The sequence below is a fragment of the Apteryx mantelli genome, chromosome 1 (genome assembly GCF_036417845.1).
Source record: "Apteryx mantelli isolate bAptMan1 chromosome 1, bAptMan1.hap1, whole genome shotgun sequence".
In the NCBI taxonomy this organism is placed as follows: Eukaryota; Metazoa; Chordata; class Aves; order Apterygiformes; family Apterygidae; genus Apteryx; species Apteryx mantelli.
The window spans coordinates 207,254,174-207,279,488 of record NC_089978.1 but is presented as its reverse complement, the minus strand read 5'-3'; the positions used below and the strand labels follow the sequence as shown (position 1 = coordinate 207,279,488).

At 40.3% G+C, this 25,315-nt stretch overlaps 1 protein-coding gene across 1 annotated transcript in view; it reads right to left on the bottom strand.

Annotated features, from left to right (window-relative positions):
* Positions 1–23,828, bottom strand: part of NAMPT (nicotinamide phosphoribosyltransferase) — a 31,523-nt gene extending 7,695 nt beyond the window's left edge. The window contains exons 1-8 of the mRNA XM_067316353.1: positions 23,695–23,828; positions 11,829–11,985; positions 10,431–10,534; positions 7,294–7,422; positions 6,652–6,810; positions 6,137–6,273; positions 3,413–3,638; positions 2,093–2,212 (exon numbers count right to left, since the gene is read on the bottom strand). Coding sequence (XP_067172454.1) covers positions 2,093–2,212; positions 3,413–3,638; positions 6,137–6,273; positions 6,652–6,810; positions 7,294–7,422; positions 10,431–10,534; positions 11,829–11,985; positions 23,695–23,754 — 1,092 coding nt within the window. The 5' untranslated portion in view covers positions 23,755–23,828. The remainder of the gene's footprint in view (positions 1–2,092; positions 2,213–3,412; positions 3,639–6,136; positions 6,274–6,651; positions 6,811–7,293; positions 7,423–10,430; positions 10,535–11,828; positions 11,986–23,694) is intronic.
* Between the last annotated feature and the right edge of the window lie 1,487 nt (positions 23,829–25,315).

The window sequence follows — 25,315 nt, the reverse complement described above, 5'->3', positions numbered from 1 at the left end:
TTTCCTCCCTTCCTGCGTCCCCCAACTCCAACCAACAGTTTGTTTTCTCTCCTGTATGGTGCTGGTGATTACTGGACCCTTCACTGGGCTAGTTCAATCACTAGAACAACAGAAAATTGACCACTTTTGGTTGAATTAGTTTCCTGCTGCATTTGTGGTTAAATTAGTTTGGGGTTTAATGACCAAAGTTGACATGAAATGTGCAGCAAGATTACAGAGTCAGGAAAAGATGATAGGTAGGTCACTAGGCAATAGCAAGTTGCTATGCCTGCTCCATGAGTCTTGTGGAACAAGATCCTCAACTATTTTCTACTACATATTACAGGTAGATTTGTTTCCATAATCAATAATAGTTTGACTGAGGAAAATACGTAAACAGGTGGATCATCTGAACAAAGAATTACTCCTTCCATCCATATTGTCTCCCTTTAGCTGATGGAATTATTTCCCTACTCAATTTAGAAAGTAGAGAGTAGTGCCTTTCCCCTGCAATGTAAAAGCTTTTAATATTATTATTACAATCAGTGCTGTATTAGCTTATCTCTTTAAATTCTGTCAGGTATAACTTACAGAAGGCAATCTCCAAATTCTTTACAAGAAGGTACTAGTGGTCCAATTTGTTTCCTGTCACAGACTCTTGAAAATCTCAACAGGGACATGTTTTGCCTAATACAGGCATCAATTCATGACTAAATTCTGTTTAACAGTCATTGAGAATAAATAGTTTATAAAAATCAAGCAATTTTTCTTCCCTTGGTATCTAGTGATAAGACTTTCCTTCCAGCTATTAACCTTTCATGCTTGTGCTCTGTTAAACACATTAGCACAGTTGTATAGTCTCAAAAAAAAAAGTCACAGGAAAATCAGACTCGCTTTCAAGATCATTGGAGCAGGAGCAAAACTGTAGTGCATGACTGCACTAAAGTTGACGTATCAGGTAGCAATCTCAATATTAACTGCTCGTTAAAGATTTGAATAATGAGCATCTCCAGAATTCTGTGGTTTAGGTTCACATTATGCGCTCATGTTAAGTATGCAGATAGTTTCATAGCAGCTAGAAAACCAGCTTGGTGTTTCTCTTACTCCTAAATTTGAGAAGTGGCAAAACTCAGGTTTGTTAAAAAGAATCTAAAGGTGCATCAACCTAGAAACCTAAGACAAGTGTCCATAAAATAAAGTAAAATTTATCTTAAATCTATCCAACTTATTTCTGGTTTTGAACTCTAGTTCAGCTAACAATGCTCTACTATAGCTAATGATGAAATGTCCCAGGAAAAACCTGATGAAGTCAAGTTTTCCTTTGCATGCCCCTCATCATATGTAGTTACTGCAGCCTGTACCATTTTGACTGGATTATATTAGCTAGTATCTTCCTCTAGGCAATAGTGGTGAATTTATAATTAGCTTCCAGCATGCAGTAGCTACTAAATAATTAATTTTTGTCTTGCTAAAATTGTGCTTTTAGCATCATTAGTAAAAGGTTATGTGTATTCACCAGATTCAAGCATCAGTGGTCCAACATGGCCCAGTGTGACTCAAACTATGGATTAGTCTGCTCTTCATATTTTCTGGGTTTTCAACAATGCCTATTCCATTAGCTGCCAAATCAATGGACTCCTTAGCCTTGTTTTGAAAAGTCTCCTTCAAAAAACCAAACCTTCAAAATTTGAGTGCAAGCACACTTCAGATGCGACATAACTAATGAGCCAAACGAGTTCATTACTACTATTGCTATAGCACAGCAATCATGCAATGTACTTTAGGTATCAATGAAAGGACCAATCGCTGCTAGATCTTGATCTGAATTAGACTTGACAAGAAGGATGAAAGTAAACAAAAGGAGAGACAGTGGGAGGATAAGAGTTACAACAGTGAGATTAGGATATGCCTTTTAGTTATTTATGCATCTTAATAATCCCCTTTGGAGTTGTAATGAATTTGTTTTATTCATTAGAATATCACTGCCAGTGTCTGGAATGAAGGGCAGGGTGGGATCGGCAGAGAAGCTGCAACAGCCGACTAGACATGATAGATTCCAGATTAAATGGCAACATTGCCAGCTTCACTGTGACACATGAACATGACCCCCTACCTCTTGCAATGTGTTGATATCCACGCCATCCCCTTGAATAACTCTGAGATATGGTGGCAGCAACTTGTAGCCTTTTGAGTTCTCTGTAATGGGAAACTTCTTCCCTAAGATCTCCAAGACCTATTGAAAACAGAAGGGAGACATTCAAAAAACACAACCAAAGAAAAACCCCCTTCTCCCCCCTCCAACTCCGCAATTCCAGCAAAGAAACACAATTTCCACATTTGAGTCATGCTCTCAAAAAAGCAAACCCATAAATATACCCACATACCCTGCTCTAAATATAACCACATAAACACACAAACAAGAAATATGCCAGTCATTGTGCTCCAATCCATTAGATTAAAGCAGTCAGAGACCATGCAGCCTTTACGAACTTGTACACAAGAGCTAATCAGAAACATGCATCCCTCCTTTCTCTCTTTGGCTGCTACAATCTATTAATGCGTCAGCTAACATCCTGCTCTTTCTTTGACCTCCCTTGAGATGGCGTGTGGGGCCAATTCTGAGATTTTGTTAACCAGCAATAATTAAAATAAAACTCTTCAGCTAGGACTTTATTTTCTTATCAGCTCTGACAAAAAGATTATTCAAAGTACCTATTGTTATATGTCACTTATCTCGAAGGGAAAAAAAATTATAAATGGTAAGTTAAAGTGGTATGAATCTGATCTGATAGCCAATATACCTATAATCACTACTTTCATATTAAAACAGTGCTGAGAGCTACTCTAATTCAGAGGTATCAACAGTTTTTACAAGAAAACTGCAAAAAGCATTATGCTCTCTTAAAAGCTACAAGGCAAGAAGTGTTTCTCAGCTTTAAGGTCACATGCCACTGACTTAAATGCAAGTCTTACAAAACAGAGAAGAGTACTCAACTTGTATTTGTAGTATAGAACAATCCGGTACATTATTACAGGACTCTAGATATCTAACCTTAGTGGTAAGAAGTCTTATTAGCCTGGCATTTATTAATACTTGAGCTGTTTCCTGTTTTATTTGTTAAGTGATGAGAGACCTCTTTCCATAGACTTATTCCAACCTTATTAGACAGCAGAACTGATCACTGTTGTAAAAGCTTCAGGAACGGCATGCAAGAACTGGTTTGTTGAAAAAGATAATCTATTTAGGCTGCAAAAGAGAGTTTCCGTACCTGTATTTAATGACATAAATGTTTAGATTTTACAGAGGTCTAAAAACATCCAACACAAACTATATGCTATGCATATGTTTCCTATGTTTGTTAGCTAGTCATTACAAAACAAAAACAACTGCCATTCCAAATCTTGTATACAAATGACTTCAAGAAAACATTACCTTTAAAACAGTGTCAAGAGGATTCCCAGAATCTGGTCTAATAATAAGTGGTGCCTCTGGACTTCGGGCTTCAATTATGTGCCTTAAGTCATCACCCCATATTTTTTCACAAGCATTGTATATGTCGTAGCTGTCACTAACCACAGATACAGGCACTGAAGAGAACTGTGTCACTATGTGTTCAAAAGCATCTTTTTCATGATCTTTACCCCAAGCTGTTATGGTACTGTAAAGACAATCAAAAATCCATATTAGAGCAGTATTTATATGTTGTCACACATTCAGTATTTCCTATTAGCAATAGTTCAAGGTAATGAAAGGCAATATGATTACACAGACAGGACATACCATATGCTTATCAGTTCTGTGTTGCATGGATAATAAATACACTAATAGTACCCTGGATTGATCTTTTACAACTCAGACAAACACTTCACATGTGACATTTGGGGGCTGACCTGCTGGAAAGCAGCTCTGCTGAGAAGGACCTGGGAGTGCTGGTGGACACCAAGTTAAGCATGAGGCAGCAATGTGCCCTTGTGGCCAAGAAGGCCAATGGTATCCTGGGCTGCATCAGGAAGAGTGTTGCCAGCAGGTCGAGGGAGGTGATCCTCCCCCTCTACTCAGCCCTGCTGAGGCCACATCTGGAGTACTGCGTCCAGTTCTGGGCTCCCCAGTACAAGAGGGATGTGGCACTACTGGAGCAAGTCCAGCGAAGGGCTACAAAGATGATTAGGGGACTGGAGCATCTCTTTTATGAGGAAAGGCTGAGAGAGCTGGGCCTGTTTAGCCTAGAGAAGAGAAGGCTGAGAGGGGATCTTATCAACGTGTACAAGTATCTGAAGGGAGGGTGTCAAGAGGATGGGACCAGACTCTTTTCAGTGGTGCCCAGTGACAGGACGCGAGGCAATGGGCACAAACTGAAACACAGACAGTTCCATCTGAACATGAGGAAAAACTTCTTTCCTGTGAGGGTGACAGAGCACTGGAACAGGTTGCTCAGAGAGGTGGTGGAGTCTCCTTCTCTGGAGATATTCAAAACCTGCCTGGACGCGATGCTGTGCAACGTGCTCTAGGTGACCCTGCTTGAGCAGGTGGGTTGGACTAGATGATCTCCAGAGGTCCCTTCCAACCTCAGCCATTCTGTGATTCTGTGTTTCTGTGACATTTCTTTCACAAGTGACATTTCTTTCACATGTAAATGTGAAATTCTTACATATATGAGAGTGGGGGAAATTCTTTGTTAAATCTCAAATTCAGACAACTAGAGAACTACAGATGCAAGTGCACTACATCCACTCCAGCAGTTTCAGCCTACAGAATGGAAAGTAGAGAACTAGCACCTAAGTTAGAAAAATTTTAAAGAAAACACAATTTATATTCCTTTTTTTTTTTTTTTAAATAGGAATTTAAAACCACTGTGGTGATTCTGCCCCCTCATACAAGGGCTCTTCTCCTAAGAAAAATGCAGAGTGTTACCCTTGGTACAAGGGTACAAGAAAGTACATGCAACACAGTTGCTAAGAGAGGTAATAAGTTACTGAATGCCAGCTGATCAGCGGTGACAGTCTGCATGTAGCTGCCACAGACCAGCTGATGTAACTTGTATTAATAACTTGTGCGTGAACCCCTAAAAAATGTGCTCACAAAAAGCACAGGTGTGCAGTAAGAGCTAGTGTGCATTAAATTTATACTGTTACATGCTATCATTAGCTTCTCCGTTTGGACAAGCCCTGGCTTATGGTAGTGAAGAGACAGAAGAAAGTTCTTTTCAAAGAGGTCGGGGCAGTCGCAGAAACAACCCTGGTGGCGTGCCAGGGGCAAGCACCATGATTACAACACCACCTCAAGAACTTTGGAACATTTTGGATCACTTGCATGAGGCTCTTTTTGCACACTACCTTGAAAAAAAGTGACTGAAGTCTCCATTTGTCAATGTGAACTTTAACTAGGACAATTTAAGCTGTCTGCTGTCATGCCGCCACTTCAATATGCTGTGCAGAGGACATTTCTTCTCTGGCTCCATGTATTTTCTTTCTTTCATTACTGTTAATTTCAGAGCTGCTTGGTCAATCATTTTTGGATTTAACTGTAGGATTAAGCTAAGCTAAAGAGCAGAAGTTTCCAATAGGTTTTGTTATTTCTACTCATCAACTGGGAGTTCTAGAGTGGCTCTACAGCAGTGCTCCAGATCAAGGCACTAGATTTTGTGCTTGCTAAGAAAAAAGCATATGTCCCTTCCTTTATATTATTCTCATTTCAGTGTGTAGACATGCAAATGAAATCCAAAAGATTTCTATTCATTCCTGACCTTGTACAGGATTCAGATTTACTATGTTCAAAAATGTTTAAAAGCTATCTATATCTATCAGCTCTTTGCAGCTATTCACAATGTAAATCTTCAATATCTATTTTTATCTGTAAGCTTACAAGTCCACTGTAAAAAGAACCATCTACATTTACTTAGAACCTGAAAAGAACATTGATTATAGCTAAAAACAACTATACCACCATTGTGCCCCTAGAACGTATAGGAGCAGTCAGCAAATTGAACTTCTGCCTAAACAGCTGGATCAATCATTGCTAATCCTGTATGATATAAATGAAACTGCTTATGCCTGCCTCCTCCTTTGGAGTGAAACAGATATTTCTGGATACGAAGATGGATAAACAAAATCATATTTTGTCAAACTCTTAAAAGGTTTTTTAGCTGAAAAATCTTACCTGTGTTCAGCAGCTGGAACAGAATATCCTGGAACTGGATCTTTTGTTCCATAGTACTTTTTAATTAATGCAATTCCTGCTACAGTGTCTGTTCCTTTGAAGTTCACCAAGTGAGCCGAAGCTCCTATTCCTGCAGTCTGAAAGAGATGAGACTTTCAGTTGCTACGCCAAATACAGAAGGCTAAAATCAACTACTGCCTAACATTAGTTCTAAACGGCAAGATTCTAACTCAGTTACCATTTCATTCATATACTCTTCATGCATTTCCACAGGAAAGAGTTTCCACAAGGAGAAAAGCTCTCCCAATCTAGTCCTCGGATACAGTTCAGGCGTGTGCGCCCCCCACCAACTTCCTCCTTCCTCTCCCTCACACAGAAGTCCAAATACAGCGCTCTATGCATCCATAAATTCACAGCTGTATTTAGATAAAATTGTTAACAGATACATGCTGCAATGCTCTAAAGTATAGTTAAGAAGGATTAGACTTCTCAAGCTGTTAGACAATTAGTATTACCTCTTGTGAAGAAACTCCTCTGTAGCCGAAGTCATGCAGTTTGTACTCCAGTCCTTCTAAGCTGCCAGAAGTCTCCAGCAAATATTTGGCCAAAATCTTTTTCTGCTCTCTAGAATTTGTAGCAACTGTGATTGGATACCATGACTGAACAAGAATAGTCTAAAACAAAAAACAACAGATTATTAAGTGTATATTTGCTTAGGACTCAAAAATCCCCACATGGCATTTAATCAGGCACAAAAAGGTCTATTTATTTTCAGCACCCGCTGAGAAAGTACTAAGGCCTGCAATAGTTTGCTTTAGGGTTTAAGTAATTGACCTTTAGTTATAAGGTAGGTCAGGTATTGAGTGACCATCTCAGGAGCCATCGTTCTCATAGACACACAACTCTTCACTCTTTTCCTCCTCCTTCTCTTCTTGTGAATATAAGTACTGTTGTGATTTTCCCCCCAAAATTATTACAAATGCTTGTTGGGTAGGAAAAAAAGGTGTCTGTAAAAAAGCTAAAGAAAGAATCCATGCTTATTTAAAGCAGAAAATGAAAGCTGACAGAGATTCCCCTTAAATCAATAAGGTATTCATCCTTTAACTTAAGTGCATTAATATTTATTTAGAAAAACACGCTAACTTTCCAAAACTAACCTCAATCCAATTTGTGAGCCAGTAGCACTCTGGATCTGTGTTTTCTACTGTGAAGAGAACATTTCCTCTGGGAATGACAGAGCCCTCAGGAACAGCCTTTATTTCTATAGGAAGATGACCATCATATTTCTGTGAGAGAAACAGTAATATTGTTAGACAACAGGAAAGATTGGGACCTATTTCCGCTTTATTTGACTGCAGTGGATATAAGTCAGGCTGTAGTTTTCATGAAAATGAAACTTTCCTTTTCTTTCTTTCTTTCAGTCCCCAAAATAATTTGGGTTATTTACGCACCCACCCAAGTATATCATAAAACCTATTTATCAAAAACAAAACCAAACCCTGTAACCTAAAAAAGAAAGTCTCCTTATCAAACTGAATGATGGTTATCAGTTTTATTCCTTGTGCAAATTGATTCAGGAAGGCTTAAATATTCTATAAAAACACATATGCTCCATAAACAGAAGAAGAAATAGTTGCTGCTCAGTTTCTTTTGGCCCTTCTCATGAGGTAAGCTAAAAAAGTTTAGTCATTAAGTCTCAAAAAGAGCAAAACAAAAACCTGACCCCTCCAAATATTCCACTTTTGCTTAGTCTAGATGCATACTTTGTTATTTTATTGGAGTGAGATCCACTTAACAGTTATTTTAAAGACTATTTTATCTCAGCTATTCACTAAACATTAAATCCAGTCTCAAGTGTCAATTCTTTTGTCAAATACGGTCTTTCATTCCTGAAAGACTAAACATTCTGTGGAAAATGCCTTTTGCTAAAGAATAAGTTGCAAACAATAACTCAGTAATTATAAACTTTTGAGCAAACGTTGGAAGCTCTGATAAAAATATTTAAAACGTGTTGTGTTCTAATACTTTTTGACAGAAAGCTTCACATGAGATACTATTCTTTAAAGGCAATAAAAAAATTGCATTGCATTAGAGAAGTTGCACAGATTTGTAAGTAGCACCAATACATGTTCTCCACTGCCCAATACACATCACAAGTCTCTCCAAAACTACAGTTTAAAAGTTTCTTCTGAACAATAATATGCTGAAGCAAATTGTGTTTTTATACCACAAAGGTTTAGTTGTCAGACTTGGAGATGACTAGTCTGGATTAAAAGACAACAATGAGGCCTTCACAAAAGCCAAAAATTATTTATTAATGATTCATTGAAGAAAAAAAAGTACACTCAAGTAGAAAAACAAAACGAGGAGACTTAAAAGTAGCTATAGGTGTTGATGTTGTCGAAGGAAACTAATACATTCAACTCATAGCACTGTATTATAGCTCTTAAAATTTTTAGGCAGATCAACTTCTTTCTAAGGTGTCTCTGCAGCCTACACTAAGTGTATCAGGTAAGCATTTTAGGCAAAATACATTATCTATTTCCCCCTTTCTCCCCCAAGATTACCTCCAAACAATCAGGGCTTACATTTCAATCTGTTCTCATCAATTTCTGCCCACTTCCAGCCTTTCCATCATCTGCTCATTCCCCAGAGAGCCCGTTCCTCACTTCTGTTCCTTTACCCTGTGAATATTTACTCATTCATCTATTTTCTGTGCAAATTCATGCATGTATATTTCAGATTCATTTGGGCTCTTCATTCATACAGCCATTGCTCCCTCTGCTTTACCTAACACAAATACTAGTCTCTATACACACAGGCAGTATGTGACAATGGGAGAGCGGAGCCAGGGAGCAGGCAATGGTAGGTATGTATCTGAACACATACAGGAATTCAGCAAGCACGGTGGGGGGCATCGTGTGCCCATAGGAGCATACAAGGACCCAAAGAGAACATACGCTTCCAGTTTGAGAGTCACCAGTATTTAAGATCAAGAAGCAAAAATGATACTTGTTTTTATATGCTCATCATTTTAGCAAGAAAATCTGATCAAAGAAATAAAGGAATCAAGGAATAGACTATGTGCACAGAAGTACTTGGGAAGCCTATTTTGACTAAACCCAAAAAGCATGAGCTCAAAGGGGATTAGTTAAACTACGCTAAAACTCAGTGTGGACAGGCACACAGCATTAAAAGGGTCTTAATTCAATTTAGCCAAAGAGGAATCAAGATTAGTTTAATTATTAATGAGAGTAGTTCCCAATGTATAATGTAGCTTAAATGTGAATTTGGTTTGAATTCACATCTGTAGTTATTTCAAATGGATGCAAGTCCCCTATAAACTCCTCCATAATTTCATAACTTCATCTTAGAAAACTGTGTTTTTATTTACCATGCTGCCATTTTCAACACTTAGTTGAAGTTCTCTTTTCTTTTCTACACCTTATGGTCCACTCTGTTTGCAAGACGACACACAGATATATTCACAGATACATGCCCCCATAAAATACATTTGGTCAGGGTATCCAGAGGAAAATATAAGGGAGTAAAAATTGCTTTTTCAAATGCAAAACATATGCATTTACTAGAACCCCCAAAGAAACTATATTTAATTCATCTGCAGAGATCAGAACAGCTCTCATGAATGTTATTAGTCTGGATCTGATGCTTTTACAGAGAAGAGATGTTTGCAATTATTTGAAGAATGACATCTTTTTAAACAACAGGGAAAGAGGAAAGGATAATGTGAAAAGACTTGAATTTGGGAGGCTTTGTGCATCAGAAGTGCTGAAGCCTTGTATTTCATAAAGTTGAACCTAAGTATTGCTGAAAAAAATTAGTAAACCATTGAATAAAACATGTATTTTCTTAAACTATTTACGCATGCAAGAAGTTGTAATGCTTTCTGCATTAGAAGAAAAATGGTTATGATTAGTTACAGAAAGCAATATAAATGACACAACCAACCACTAAGCACTATATTATATAGAGACTTGCCAACAAGACCCCACTTATTCTAGCTGGCTGACGGCAGCAATAAATTCTTCTTACCCCCAAAGCCATATTTGGCATCTGAAAGGATGAAGATTGCTTTTCTCTATGGATTTACAATTATATGATTATTCTTTGACAGCTGCTACTCCCTGTAGGCTGAACATAAAAAGCTAAATTTATCCACCTTTTACTATCATGGTTAAAATAGCTTTGTTTAAAGGAGAAATTGCTATATTTATTCTACAGTTGATTCACAAATCCTTCATGATGATTTCTTAGTATTTTCATTAATTTTTACCTCCAGAATATAGTTCCATCCCTTTTCATTGAAGACATCATCTTGAAAATGTTCCCTATACACTTCTTTGGCTTCCTTGATTTTTTCTTTGGTCACCACTTTACCTGTAGTTTCAGAAACAGATAAAAGCTCAAAAACTTACAATATTCATCAACTTATAAAATAAATAACAAAAAGGTTCAGACCCCCAAAGTTGTTATCCTCCATGTCTCTTTCTGAAGGCAAAGTCAAACAGAATATATTAGCTATGCTTAAACTGATTTTTACTTTAATTTATTGTACAGATTAGGAAAATCAACAGGGTAATAGATTTGTGGTTTGCAAGTTACTCGGGAACAATTTGAGATCATTACCATTTTACGATTGGTCAGTAATCTGTGAAGAGTTTTGCTTTCAGTACTAATCCCAGAGGAGTGCCATGACTGTGCAAGCTGGTATATAAAACAAGATGCAAGTTGACTGGCACAAGTATTAAGCTATAGTGTTCCAGGGAGAAACCCTCTGGAGAGAGTTTACAACCAATCTCTGATTAACCACTCCTGTGATAAGAACTGACAGATTAACCACATTATTCAAATAAGTATTGCTACTACTTTAGAAGCAATTGTCATTTGAAATGGTAGAAAACAATACTCAGATGGCTAAAGACAAAAGAAAATAAGATTTTCAAGTGTTTTGATTTTATTCTAATATCAACATTGGACAAGAATAGGCAGAGATATCTGTGGGCCTGAATCAAGGTAAAGACACATAAGCTATGACTAAAATTTTCTTTCTAAAGCTTGACACAAGGCAACTCATATTCAGGTCAAAACAGCTGATATTTACACATAATGCTAAAAGCAAACAAAATTAAATCTTAAACGGCACCAAGGAATTTTTAGATGCTACTCTTAAAAATGCCAATACCGAAAATACTTTCATATGTAGCTGCCATATTAAGTGATCTAAATGGAGCGGCTAAAGAAACTTAAGGGAGATTTAATTAAACAGTTATTAGCTTATACACTAAATAAATCGGCAAACACAGACTATAGTTTATGTTCAAAATGTGAAATATATTTTCCCTCAAATCTTCAGTCTTGTGATTCTGTTAACAGCCTTACTCCATTTCCATTTAGCCCACTGAAGTTAGGATATGAACACCTCTTCATTTTTATTAACCCACTGACATAAAGAAACACAGTAGAGAGGTGTCTGAATTCAGAAGTCAGTACCACTTTATGAGGGTGGACATCTCAGCTTCAGAATCACATAAATAAGATCTCACGCATGTCAGCACCTACACTGTAACAAAATAACCTGGGAATTGTTTCAACTATATGACTTCAGCATGGTTGAGAAAAAATGAAAGTATTAATTCATAGGTATAGTGTTACTGGAATTTGAGAGAGTTACCTTTTAAGTATTTATTCAGAATGTACTGCAAACCGTAAAAAACAGTTTCCTCATATTTCACTTTCCTTAATTTGGAGTTTTCAGTCTTCTTTTCACGACATTCAAAGTAGGAATATACTTTGCTTGTATTAGGTGGATATTGCTTGTAGTGTGTAACCTACATTAAGAAAAACTCCAGTAAGAGCTCAAAACATCACTACAAAGCACAAAAGAAATCAAAAGTCATTGGGCATATTACAGTTTTCAGCAGAGCTACATATTTCAGCAGAGCTGTATATTAAAGCTTGGAGTAATCCCAACTTTTCTGGACTACTATTATTCCCCCACTCGCATTCTGGATAGCCAAAAAATATTTGGGGGATTTCCCCTTTTTTAGCCCTCTCCAGTTTTCAGTTCAAAAGATTGGCTCTACTATCTTATTCTTTGCTTCAGTGTTAGGCCTTTTCCCTTGAGTAAATAGTTTTCATGCCCAGCTCCTCCACTCCTATGACAACTTCACTTTGATAGCTGGCAAAGGCACTGGCTAGGATTTTTAGAAGCAGCAGTGAGTGCTGACAGGCCTGGTCAGTTTTCCCTCTGCTGCACTTTGGCCAAACCTAACAGCAACAGGAAGTAAAAATTTGTTTGCCACTACCAAAGGGAGGTATCTGCTTGCAGTTTTGAAGGCTACAGTCATATGGCTCAGAATAAAAGCCATCTAGGCTCAATAAGGCATTGACAATGGCATTTACCCAAGTGTCTCATTTACCGTGAGTGGAGTGGATTTCTCCAACTCTGATTATGTCAAAGCCAGCTTACAAACCTGCTACTGCTGGTAATGCTGTCACAAAATCTATCAGAGGTTTGCATCTCCCCACAGAGATTGCTATATGGCCCTTTTTCTAATTTTCAAGAAAAGTTCACAATAGGCATAAATCAAGCAAGAAAATCTGCAGTCTGAAAGCCTATGTTACATGGAAATTGGTCATATAAACATATGATGTTATGGGGGATTCAACCATAACAGCTTGTACTAGCAACTGATAACTAGTAAACCTACCCAAAGATTTATTTAGGGTAATACACTGTTTGAAACTACTGCACTCTAAAAAACACAGTTTTAACCTGCAACTTTGGTATCTCCTAAGAGGTAAAAAGCAAATTCCGTGCAAAATCCACAATTCCATATTACACAAAATGAATACACAATGACATAAATTTGATACTATCAGTGTTTAAGTTAAAGAATTTATAAATCAGCTTAAGGCATCCCCAAAAGAAAATCTATCAAAAGGTTTTTTTTTTTTTTTAATTATGACCAAAAGAAAAGTCTATCAACAAATCTACACATTCTATAAGGGAAAACTGTCCCTAAGGCAGAGTAAAGCACCATAATACATCAGAGCAAAACTCAGAGAAGCGTGAAAGGCATATCAGAATTCTTCTGTAAAGCCCAGTAGATTCACAGGTTCAAGCATGAGATCATTGAAAGTTACTTGCTGCTACTTCTTATTCCAAGTCACCTTAAAAATGTAGTTTCTAATATCATGAGAAACTGGAAAATAGATAGCTTTACAAATAGATAGTTTTAAAAACTCTTCCTTATTCTCCTGGCTTTTTAAAATATATCTCTGACACTTTCAAAATAAAATATTTGAAAGTTTCCCTTACCTGTATTACTAAAACTGTATATTAAAGGATTTTAAAAACACAGTTTTCTTTTCCTCTCAAAGGCTGTTTATATTTAGCAATTCACTCAGCTTGGACAATGAACTAGACTGCTCAATTGCATTTTCTGGTTCTCCTATACCAGCACAATGCTGTTGTGTTTGGGTTTCCAAAGCTGCAAGGAAACATTCAGATAATAAAAAAGGCAGTTTAAAAATCTTTCCATTATTTTTACTTGCATGAGTTTTCAAATATGAAGCTTGTCATTGCAAGTTATCTGCCTTTACTTCAAACAAAGCACTGCAAAGCAGACACATTTAATGGAGCACAAACCTATTCTGTTCTAGTACCACAACCACTCCAAAAGCAGAATGTTTACTATTAATAATGTTAGACCTAAAGACACCAATTGGCTTTAGCTTCAATTCTAGCTATAAGGAAAATGTCTCCCTCCACAAATTATAACATGTCAGTTCTATGCAGAACTTCCAAAAGCGTAAATCACACTGCCAGTACACAGAGAATTCTTTCCCGGGTATTATCACACTTGAAGGAAAACAAACAAAAAAACCCCACACTACTATGAAGCAGTCTGAAAAAACAAGTTGTATTTGACATACCTTTCTAACTAATGACAGTATGAATACGCACAGCGTCCCCTTACAAAAATAGGGGCATTGAATGGTCTCCGAGAAAAGAGCATGAAACAAACCATTAGACGTTTCAGTTACTTTAAGGCAAGGAAAGCAGAAACTCCTTGCTTCGCACTGTTACCACGGAAGTAAGTTACAGCAACTGTGTGAAAAATTTTACTCTTTTCTGTAACCATGCAAAGGACTGGACTTTTAGCTGAAGCTCCTTCTTGATTTGATTATATCACCAGAAAATTTTGTTTAACTTTATTTCCATTCTTCATCCTACTGGCATCCAATAACTTCATAATTTCAGAGTAAGCCCTCAACACAGAGCCTAGTAGCTTAAAACGCACATAGCACACTTCCCAGGAACAATTAGGCAAGCCAATAACTAGAATTCCTTGTAACATGCTCTAGAACAAAATAATGTAATGCTGTTATTTTTATTCACAACAGTTCAAGCAAGGTTAAGAAAACTATATCCATGTGAGACTGCTCAGGTTTCTTTGACAAAGTTGAATTACCCAAGTTAACTCACATGGGCAGGTTGCTGAAGTCAACACCTATATTATAATGAAAGCTTGTGTGATCTTTAGCTACCATCTGCAATAAAAACTTTGGCTTTTGCAGTTCAAAGACATCTCCTCCAGTCAAACATTTCTCTCTATCAAATGGATTAAAAACCCCAAATTAAAGTGTACAGTGCTCACAGTGAATTAGTGCCACCTTTTCCTATTACATTTAAATACAGTTTTCTTTAGGGACTTCCCATCCTCACTCTGCCTTGAAGCATGAGCACAAAACAAGGTGTTCTGGCTGTTGACCAGAACTAGAGGGCTGAAATCAGGCTGGAATGCTAACAGTCGGACTGAAAGTGCCAGTCAAGCAACCTAAAAACTACTGAAGTTCCTCAAACATTATCACAGATTTAGCTACTTTTTCTGACTTACTAAATTAGATCTTTATCCGAAAATATACACCGCCTATTGTCCAGAAAAAAGTTATTTCTAAGGATTCAAACCTAAGCAAAAACAATGCTCATGATAAAAGTGTCAATTGATAAATTATACTGCTTCAAGTATTTGAAGATGACAATTTACTAATTTTACAACAGTTATATCTGTAAGATGCAATTTTATTCCTCACACATTAGAATCTATTTAAACAGAGTGAAAAGTATGCATCCCTGGAAGTTAAGATATTTCACATCTAAGCAATCTTTAGATCTGTAATTCTAAATAACTTGTGCTTACTTTCACATTCCACAAAGCTATTAGTTTTGTCTATAAAATCAAAACACCCTTTGGGGTATAGAACATGTCTGCAAAACTTCTCACAAACTACTCCTTTTTCAAAGGCTCAGTAAAAAATACCACGCTTTCCAACCTTTGCTTACTCCAGGCACACTGTAGAGGTATGTGAGAAGTTAAACACAAGACCTATTTCCGCTGTTCTCAAGGTGTTTTACTGGAACTTAGAAGCTCTAGATCCATTCCGAAACTCTGCTATAGGTTTCTACTGTGCGAAGTTGCTTCACTGTGCACCTCAAGTCCTCATCTGTCAGTCAAAAATTACTTATCTGGTTTATCTGTTTTGCTTTCGAGCTCTTAGGCACAGGCACCATACCTAGTAGGCTACATTTACCTACAAAGCACCATGACAGCTCCAACTGCTAACTAGGATTTCCGGACTACTATGATGCAGGGAAATAATATGCATCTACCATAGTGATGTTCCAGAGGTTTGGTATGTAGTGAAACGTCTGGTTGAAAAAAGTCTGGGGAAAGATCAAGCCCTAGGGAGCAGAAACATTTCACAAGGGAGACAAAGAATGCCATTGAAACAAAACTACAAGGCACTTGAGACAATGAAAACTAGGTTTATAAGGATGCCTGAACTTTTGTTATTGTCAGATGAAATTTTGCATCTTTCTGTATTCTAAGGAAGAGTACAAAGACAAATCAGTGCCAATGGACAACATTTGAAATATATTTTATGACTTACCAATCAAGATGTTATTGATGAGATAAATCAGTGCTTTCAGTTTGGGGATGACAGAAGCAGGACTGGTATAGATGGACTCTTGATACGCAGGAGTGATCATAAACTCAATAGGAACCCCCTTCTCAACAGAAAACAAACAACCCCCCCCAACCCTAACTGGGACTAGAAGACCCTTAAGAGAAAACAAAACCCCAGAGTAGCTCTACGGTCTTTCAATACTTAGTTTGAAAACTGTGGTTTAGATTTTCTCTACACAAATTATGACGAACAGCCTTGGAACAACCATCTACAACAATGTTATGTTATGACTGAAATAGAGCACTTTTATTCCACTTGTACTAACTCCTTATTAAATTTAATCAAAATAAAGCAGTACTCTGAACAAAGAATATCTCCACTGGGACTACACCTACTTAACTAAACTAAGTCAGTCAGTTGACAAAAACTTGCAGCACAAATTCCATTTTGATCAGCCATCCAAGAAAAATCCATCAAACATTAAGAGTTAAATTTTGGGAGGAAAAGAATTAACAGGTATTCATCACAAGAAAAAAGAACAGACTGAGGTAGAGGCTGCATTTTATAAGCTAGATAAGACAATTTTTGGCATAAAAGACTATGTTTATAATCCACGAGCTGTGTTATGCAACAGATAGCAACCATATTAATGAAATGGCTTTAAAGGGTTATTAAAGTCTAGACATCTCAACCATTTAAAAACATGAAACCTACGTCTGACATGAGTAGAGAACTCAGGTGTGGCCAAGTTCCTTTTCATTCCTGGTACTCAGCTAGGTCCGGTAGATGCTTAACATGAACAATCAGAAGGATGGTTCAAAGCCCTGTCTAGAGTGGAGAGAGAAAAAAAAAAAAAAAGGCACCCCCCCCCCCCCCCAGAATATCTAGCCAGTAGGATTTTGCCTGTACTGAAATTTTACAAGTAATAAGACCAGTTCAAATCAAATGGTATTGGAATGTTCTGGAATTATATTAAAAGATCTTTAGTGCAAAATGTGTGCAGAACAACCCAGCTATTGAAACCAAGACACTGTATAGCCAGAAGCACAAAAAATTATGGAAAGAGGAGGAAAATAAATCTGGAGGAGCCTCATCCTGGAAGCTGGTAGCTAGGCCACTCAGCTGGGGTACTTTAGGCTGTGCAGCAAGTAATTAGGGCTCAATTTACAGACTGGTCACTGTAGTGCAAGCCTTTTTGGTACACTGAAATGGATATAGCCCATTCCAGCGTATGTGAAAATTGACCTTAGCCTGTTAAAAGTGACAAATAAAAATGAGAGCTAAAGTTGTGGGAAGCAGTGCTAGAATGTCTTGTTGAAAGAACTAATACTTGAAGAGATGTATCTGGGTCATCTTCATGCCCATATACAACCTACTGAGTTAGATGATGCAGTGGTGCTTCTGGCATTAACATTGGGTATACTTCTGCAAAGCACCTCTAAAATCCCCTTAACTTCCAGTATTACATATTATTCGAAATTCTTGTGGAAAGATGCCAAGACTGTCTCACCTAAACCTTTATCAGGTTTAACCAATAGAGCGGTTGAAAGGAAAGGTTGCCAGTAACCTATAAGGAAAACAACACTGTTGACAGCAGAGGAGATGAACCAGTACTCAAGAACAAAGGGAATGCTTTATCAGATATACGTCACTGGGATGAAACATAACTAACAGCAGTTGTAATGTAAATTGCTGACCCCCTTCAGGAAAAAAACTGACTAGCAGTTCTATTCAACAGGGAGGCTACTGCAGTTACCAAAGCAATCACAAAAGAAAAATATACCACAGACAAAAATGGAAATGCAAAATCAAATCAAGAGTCAGTATGGTTAAAGGATGAGGTTATCTGAATGCAAGAGGAAACCTCAGAAGAATCAATCTTTAAGAAGTCAATAAAAAGAGTATCCAACAATAGGAAGTGAAGTGCAAGATGCTTGCTAGCAAGTGTAAATAAAAAAAAAAATCTAATAATCAAGTAAAATCTTACTATTTTGGTCATAAATGAGCTTCAAGTTACCATAGACAGGTAGCCTTATAGAGACCTCCAGCAGACTTACTGAACCAGCATAACTGAAGCAAATGCTGAAAAAGATACTTTTTAAGACCTAATAGCAAAAACACTGGGAGATATCTGCTCTTATGAGATGAGCGGGCTACACTAAGGCAGGTTATTATGCAAGACTGAAGGCTGATCCCATTGTACCATTTTGATGTCTCTGTGTTCTATCACCATCCACCATTTCTTATATATAGGATGAAAGACGAGGGGATCAGAGGTGAGGGAAAAAAAAGTTAAGATATCTGTCAGTACTAAGAAAAATGAGGACAGCATGCAAGCACCTGAATTTCTATGGAAGCTGCACATATCAGCAGAGATGCTGTAAGTGACCACATTCACATTCATTGTAAAAACAAAGTCAAGTGTAAGCATTAGAACTAAATATATTCTAAATTGCTCAGAGAAAATACAATGTTTTAAAAAACGGTAACGCTTTATGACAGATTTCTTTGCCACCAAAAATTCCTGTTTTGCATCCAAGATGATCATAACAAAGATGACAAAATGCCTTATGTTTACTGTTTACACATTTGTGAAGTCAGCTGCACTATTTCACATATTGCTACAAGTTTTCTTTTCTTTAATGAATATGGAAAAACATCAACTTTCCAACAATAAAAGCTGCAGTGACTCAAGAAAGAGGGACTTTCCATTAATTTAACAATTATCTGAATTCTGTACATTTACAGTGTTTCTTTAGAGCAGTGATGACTTGGGATTTGTAACAGTACAGAGTGAGAAAGGCTTAAACACTGTAAATCAAAACGTGGAAGATAATGGACCTAGATACAGCAAAGAGCGTTCCTTACAAGGAAGGTCAGTCTGGAAGTTTCCAATGCTTTCCACTGACAGCATCACAGGAGATAGCAGAACACATTCACATCCCCATCAAAAGGTTTTAATTAAAAAAAAGAAAAAAAGTGCATCTGAACAGGAATATTTTACGGTCATTAAATACTAATCAATCCCAACAAATTAAAGAATACACGTCTTTTCCTTGCATACCCATAGCTTTCTAAATAACATACAGGCTGTCAGAAACCTGAGGATAAATACACACACACATGAAGTGCTTCAGAAGCAAGTGTTCTTCTACCATCCATGCAGAGTAAAAAAAGTCAGTCACAATGATAAATATTTTAAATTCGAAATATAAGACATACAGTGTTAAAAAGTATCTTTTAAGCTTCACTGAAGCATCCAGAAAGTACTGAATTCAGAAACAGACCTCATTTATAGTCTACATAGCAAGTCAGCTCCTCCTCTAGGGTAATTGCATGGCAACTTATTACAGCTATCAGCTTAATTACAAAACATTCCAAGCATCAGTGATACATTTTACCGGTAAAAGCAAAATAAGCTATTATTGCTTTAGCGAACAACATTCAGTCCTCATTTTGATAGCATTTCCTCACTTGCAGCTCATGCTGCAGCCAACCTGGGCCAAAAATTTCAGAACATTCAATTCTTCAACAGGTAGAAGATCGCTGATTTTGATGAAAAATGGAAAACTAGAATATACAGCTTCAGGCACATGCTTAGGAGGTCCAGTCGATGTATGTCAGTCACTAACATCTTCCAGCTGAACAATACAATTCTCCTAAGCTCATCCTCTCAGCACAGTTTCAGACTACTGATACTCTGAAGATTTATTGCCTGTGCAGAAAGAAATAATCTGAAAACATGGAATAACCAGAGCATTGGGCATCAGATAGAAAGAAAACAGGCAGGTAGTGTATCAGGAAATAACATCAGATGAATGAAGAACTGGAGGACATGGATCCCGTGGGTTGGGAAGCATGATGAGTGAACACAACCCTCACCATCTCAGAGGGTGATGAGAGAGAGAACAACATGGGGAAGAATGACACAGCCCAGCTGAGAGGAAGGGAAAGGCTAGGACACATTAACTCTTTCATTAAAAAAAAAAAAAAAAAAAGAAGTAGGAACTTCTTGATATGGACAGAACAATAAGAAGCATGCAGCACGCGTGTATGCGGAACAAAGAACTTCAAGGAGCCTGCTGACATCCCCTCACTTGCAGCTTTCAAGCTACCAACAAGAATTTTAACTTCAAATGCTTCCCTTTTTCAGTCACACCAAGTCACTAATGGAAAACACCAATATTAAAAACATCATTTCTGTCCTGGAGAGTCACACAAAGACATTCCCCAGACAACACTGCATTTGTGACTCTCTTGAAAGTGTGATGATAAAAGGACAAGTAACCAAAGAAGTAAAAAGGCTGCTTTTACTCATCAGCAAGAATCATAGACCCCATGCCCAGACTCTGAGGGGATAGCATTTAGTATCTGTGGAAATCATCCTGCTGGAAGACTGAAGAAGCTTAATAATACAGAATAAAGTACACAGGAAAAAGAAAAAAAAAAGTTGTAAAAATACTTATATTGTTATATCAATATCATGGAGCACTTGTACAATTCTGTAAACCGTTCGCAACAGAAGCTCAGGGCTGGGTCCAGTGTGTAGTAAGTCTCTGAGATTCACCCACTGAGAACGATTCCTATCTAGAAATACTTAGTAGACTGGAAATAAGCATGAAACTCAATTATTTTTCACAATTAGTTTTTAAGATTTTGAAACTGAATGTTTGACAATCTTCTGTGACTTAAGAGGAAATGTCCTATGATTCACAGACAGATAGGAAGATGGTTTAAAAGGAGGGCATGTTGGATTGTCAACAGAATATTGTTTAACCATCGTATTAGTTGGTCTTACAGTACTTGTTTTCGAATTCTATATAGACACAGAACCAGCAACCAATTTTCTCTCCTGCCCAAATTTCCAATTGTAGCAACACAGAACTGCAACACTGAAGCTAATGCTGTTTGTACTCAGACTTATGAGTTATTAGAGATATCACCCTGAGATACTAAACTTTTTACTTATGGACAGCTGCCTGAGCTAGGGTAGTACTGTTTAGGACAGCCTGCAAATTCTTTTTCCAAGCTGTTTCATGTGACTTTTTCACTGACATTACTTTGTATGGATACCATCTACTGCAGTAGAATCACCAAGTAAATTTTTGAAAACAGATACAAGTTTCTCCTCAGATTTTGTTATATATGGTACTGCGCACACACAGACTGCGGACATGGCTGAAGTATCTATAAAAAAGAAAAAGACACAAGATCAGTTCTCTCTCTTTCCTTTTTTTTTTTTTTTAAACTACTAGTCAGAGTATTTTGTAATTCCTGTAAAAAAGCTGGATGTTGCAAACTACCAGCTATTTTAGTGCAGCTGTTACAGAAAGTGCTTTCACTAAGTGTGTTTCATTGATAGGAAATGATCATATCATCCAGGGAGAAGATAAGTGATGTTTGCTTGTACTACCTAACAAGATATAAGAAGCTACTTGTTTAAGCATTGTTCAAAGACGTTAGAGCTCTTGAGATTGGGAACAAAGCATAGAGGGAGAGAGACACTTTAAATGGCCCTAAGAAAGCAGTCATTTCCAACTGTTCTTAATATAATGAGACATACTCCAAACTGTCACAGTAAACTTTATCCAAACCCATAGTTTTAGATTAGGAAAAACATTAGGCCTTTAACTTGACTTCTTTAAGATTTCTACCACTCATAGAATGCTACCAAAACATCTTTGATTTAAAATAACATATAAGACTGAAGCAGACCTGTCACCTGTCATACCAGCGCTCCTCAGTACTACTAATCCCAAAGTACTACTAATCCCAAAGCAAAGCGAAGTTAACAAAAGTGCTATGCAAATTAGATTTAAAATGGATACTGTTTAAACCCAACCCTATAGTACTTCATGTTTTCCAAGCTTTAGTGTTTGCAAGGTCTACTTGTGATTAGTCTCAAACATGGAGGAAAAAGTGGGCCTTCCATAGTTGAACCAAGTTTAACAATGAACACTTAAACACTGTTCTTAGAGAGTGGGTACTGCAGCTAGATTAAGCCAGTACTGAAAGCAGTTTCCCTGCCCCTCAATGGCAGTGTTAAGATGCTCTGACTGAGCAGCTCTAAGATTTATCAGTTTCTTCCAGTTTTTCAACACAGACTCCCTCAAACAATAATAAGCGTTAAGAATTTCTTCACAAAAATAATGTCTTTATGTAGCATCAAATAACACTAATATCATCAAAGATGAGCTGGCAAAGATACAGCTATGCAGGTCAGCAATCAGAACATCTTACTGAGGCTTGTACTTTGGTAATTAGTCAGTAAGAAGACCTGGCCATTTTCTTCTGTTTACTCTTCTGTCTAGAAGTAGTCCAAAAAAGAACTACACGAGTGTTCAAATATTTAATAAATACTTCACAAAGACAATGATAAACTGTATGGTTACTCTAGTTTTGTTTAGGGCACCAGCAACCTCTTTGACATTGCAAATTCAGCTCCCAAAGAAAAAAGTTAAGTTTTTCAAAGTCTAGGAGATACAGGGCACATCTATAAGGCCAGACTCCGGGAGTCACATGCTAGCTCTGCCCAGTGTCCAGAAACTGTTTGCGTTAACGCAACACAGAGCAGAAGTAGGACTTAGGCCTGGGCACGCTCATGTTCTGATGCATTCGGAGAGCTTCTGGGCCGGAACTCAGTCCTCTAGTGGACCGAAACAGAGCATGGACAGCTGCCTGTACCTGACCATTGCTGATCAAACAACATTAATTTCAAGGAACGAATGGAGGACTGCGAAGTCAGATTCCCTACTATGAATGAGGGATTTTGCCTGCAAAATTTGACATTGCAATGACTAGAAAGTACATATGACTAGAAAATACATATTTCGAGTCAGCGGGTTCCTTAGAGCGCTCTGAGTCAGTTAAGCGTAGGCAACCAGCATAGTTTCGCTGTCCAAGTTGAGCAAAGCAGGAGAAACCAGACAGGGGAAAAGAAGAGTAACTGCCTTTCTCGCTTTCACAGTCCTGGAGAGGCAACATGTGCGCTCGCTCCCGTGGCCGGAGAGGGACGCCGGCGGGCGCCGCGCTTGCCGCGGCCCGGAGGATGCTCTGCCCCGGCAGGCGGCCCCCGCCCCCGGCGTGCCCGCCATGGCCGCCCCTCGCCGCCCTGTCCGCTCCGCTCCCGCAGGGCGGCGGGACGGCAGCGCCCACCTCGCCCGGTTTCACTTTCTTTCTCGCCTCGCCGCGGACGGCGGCCCCCAGCGCGGCCCCGGGCACCCCGCGGGGGGGCCGGGGGCTGCGGCGGGGCTGTGGGGACGCGCGCGGCCCCCTGCGCCCGGGGAGGCTCACGGGCGGGCAGCCCCCGCCAGGCCCGCTCGCCCCGCGCGCCGCCAACGGTCGCCGCCCGGCCGGGCACCCTCCCTCGCGCCTCAGGGGCCCGGGCCGCCGCGGAGAGGCGGGCAGGGGAAGGGACACGCCGGCTGCGGGCACGGCCTGGCTCGGCGCCCCGCGGATGGAGCGCCCCAGCGGCTGGGCCCGGCTGGGACCGCTGCGGCGGCGGCGGCGCCGGCCCCGCAGGGCGCGCGCAGAGGTGACCCCCGCCCTCCGGCCGTGCCCACCTTGTAGGAGTCAGTGGCGAGGAGGATGTTGAACTCGGCCCCCGCCGCCGCGCACTCCATGTCGCCGAGCCCGAGGAGGCGCCGCCGCCCGCACGGACAGGACTGGGCTGCGCCGCCTCCCGCCGCCGCCAGGCGCTCGGTAGGGGAGGGGGCGGGGGGGAGAGCAGAAAGGGGGAGGGGCGGGGAACGGAGAAGGGGCGGGGCCACGGGGATTACAGCCGGGGGGCGGGGCCACCGCCCCGCTTCCTACCCCATTGATTGGAATCACGTCTCGGTCGCCGGAGGCGGGGCCGCGAGGTCACGGGGCGGGTGGGGCGGGGCCAGGGCGCCGAGCATCCTGATTGGGCCCGCCGCCCGGTCGGATTTTGGGAAGGGAGGGGGTAGCTCATGACGTAGGGACAGCGCGGGGAAGAGCCCCGTGCTGCACGTTCTCTACCATTAGATTCCGAGCTGAGGGCAGGAGGGGCGGGGCAGGCCGGTGACGTCACTGGGCGGACGATGCGCGCTCTCTTTCTATTGGCCGGGAGCGCGGCGGCGGGGCGGTGCAGGGCTCGGCAGAGCTGGTGACACCTCCGGCGGTCGGCGGGCGGGTGGGAGTGGTTGCGGTGTGCGCATGCGTGCGGGGCTGCTAGTTTCGGTTCCCGGCGGCCGCCGCTGGCGGGTGGCGGTTACGGGAAGAGAGCGGGGGGGCCGCGGAGGGCGAGGGCGAGCCCGGCCGTTCTGGTGGCGGGGGGCGTCCCGACATGGCGTGTCCGGCGCCAGCCGGGTCTCAAAGCGCGGTGGCCGTGAGGGAGGGCTGGCCGGCCGCCCCTCCCCCCCCCCCCCCGTGCTGGGTGTGAGGGGAGGTTTCCCGCTCCCGCCCTCGCGGTGCGAGGCGGTTGAGGTGAGGCCTGTGTCGCGCCTGGCGGGCGCTGTGGCCGGCTGTGGCAGCTGGCGATAGGGGAGCGGGAGGTACTGCCCGCGCTGCTGCGGCCTTGGCAGGGGAGATACCCGCTGCCGGGCGGGGGGCAGGCAGCCCCCTGAGTGAGGACGGTGCAGCAGGGCTGGCTGCAGGGAGGGTGTGTGGCCTCACCGTGCGTCCCTGGCAGGATGGGCCCCGGGAAGATGAGAAGTTTCAGAGAAAAAGTACCCGAACAGTGATGCACGTATCACTCATGGTGTGCCAGCCACCTGCCCCTGTGCCAGGAGATGACAATTGCAGCAGCTGTGGGTTATGCCATTTGTAAGCTTATATCAGGGAATTTGGGAGAGCGTGATAAGGAGGAGAAAAGAAAAGGGTGTGTGTGCATGGGGTCAGAGCTTGGGGAAAGAGCAGCAATAACCAGATGGAGATCTTGGGGTAGTACAAAGCATATGTGAGTACTTGAAAAAGTCAGGAGTTGCTGCTGCTGGTACCCAAGCTAAATTTAGGAACTCCTGCTCAAGAGCATTGCTCCCTCGCTCTAGCTTTGTGCACTGAGGTGCTAGAATTGCTCCGTGGGAGAGACTAGCTGGTCTTCTACACCATCAAAGTCTCTGCCTTCACTGCTAGTGTTCAGTACCAGTTGCTTCAGTGGGAGAATAAGATACTTTTCTATAGAAAATTACTTCCTAGCCCTCTTTTAAGTAGGTGTTGATCTGA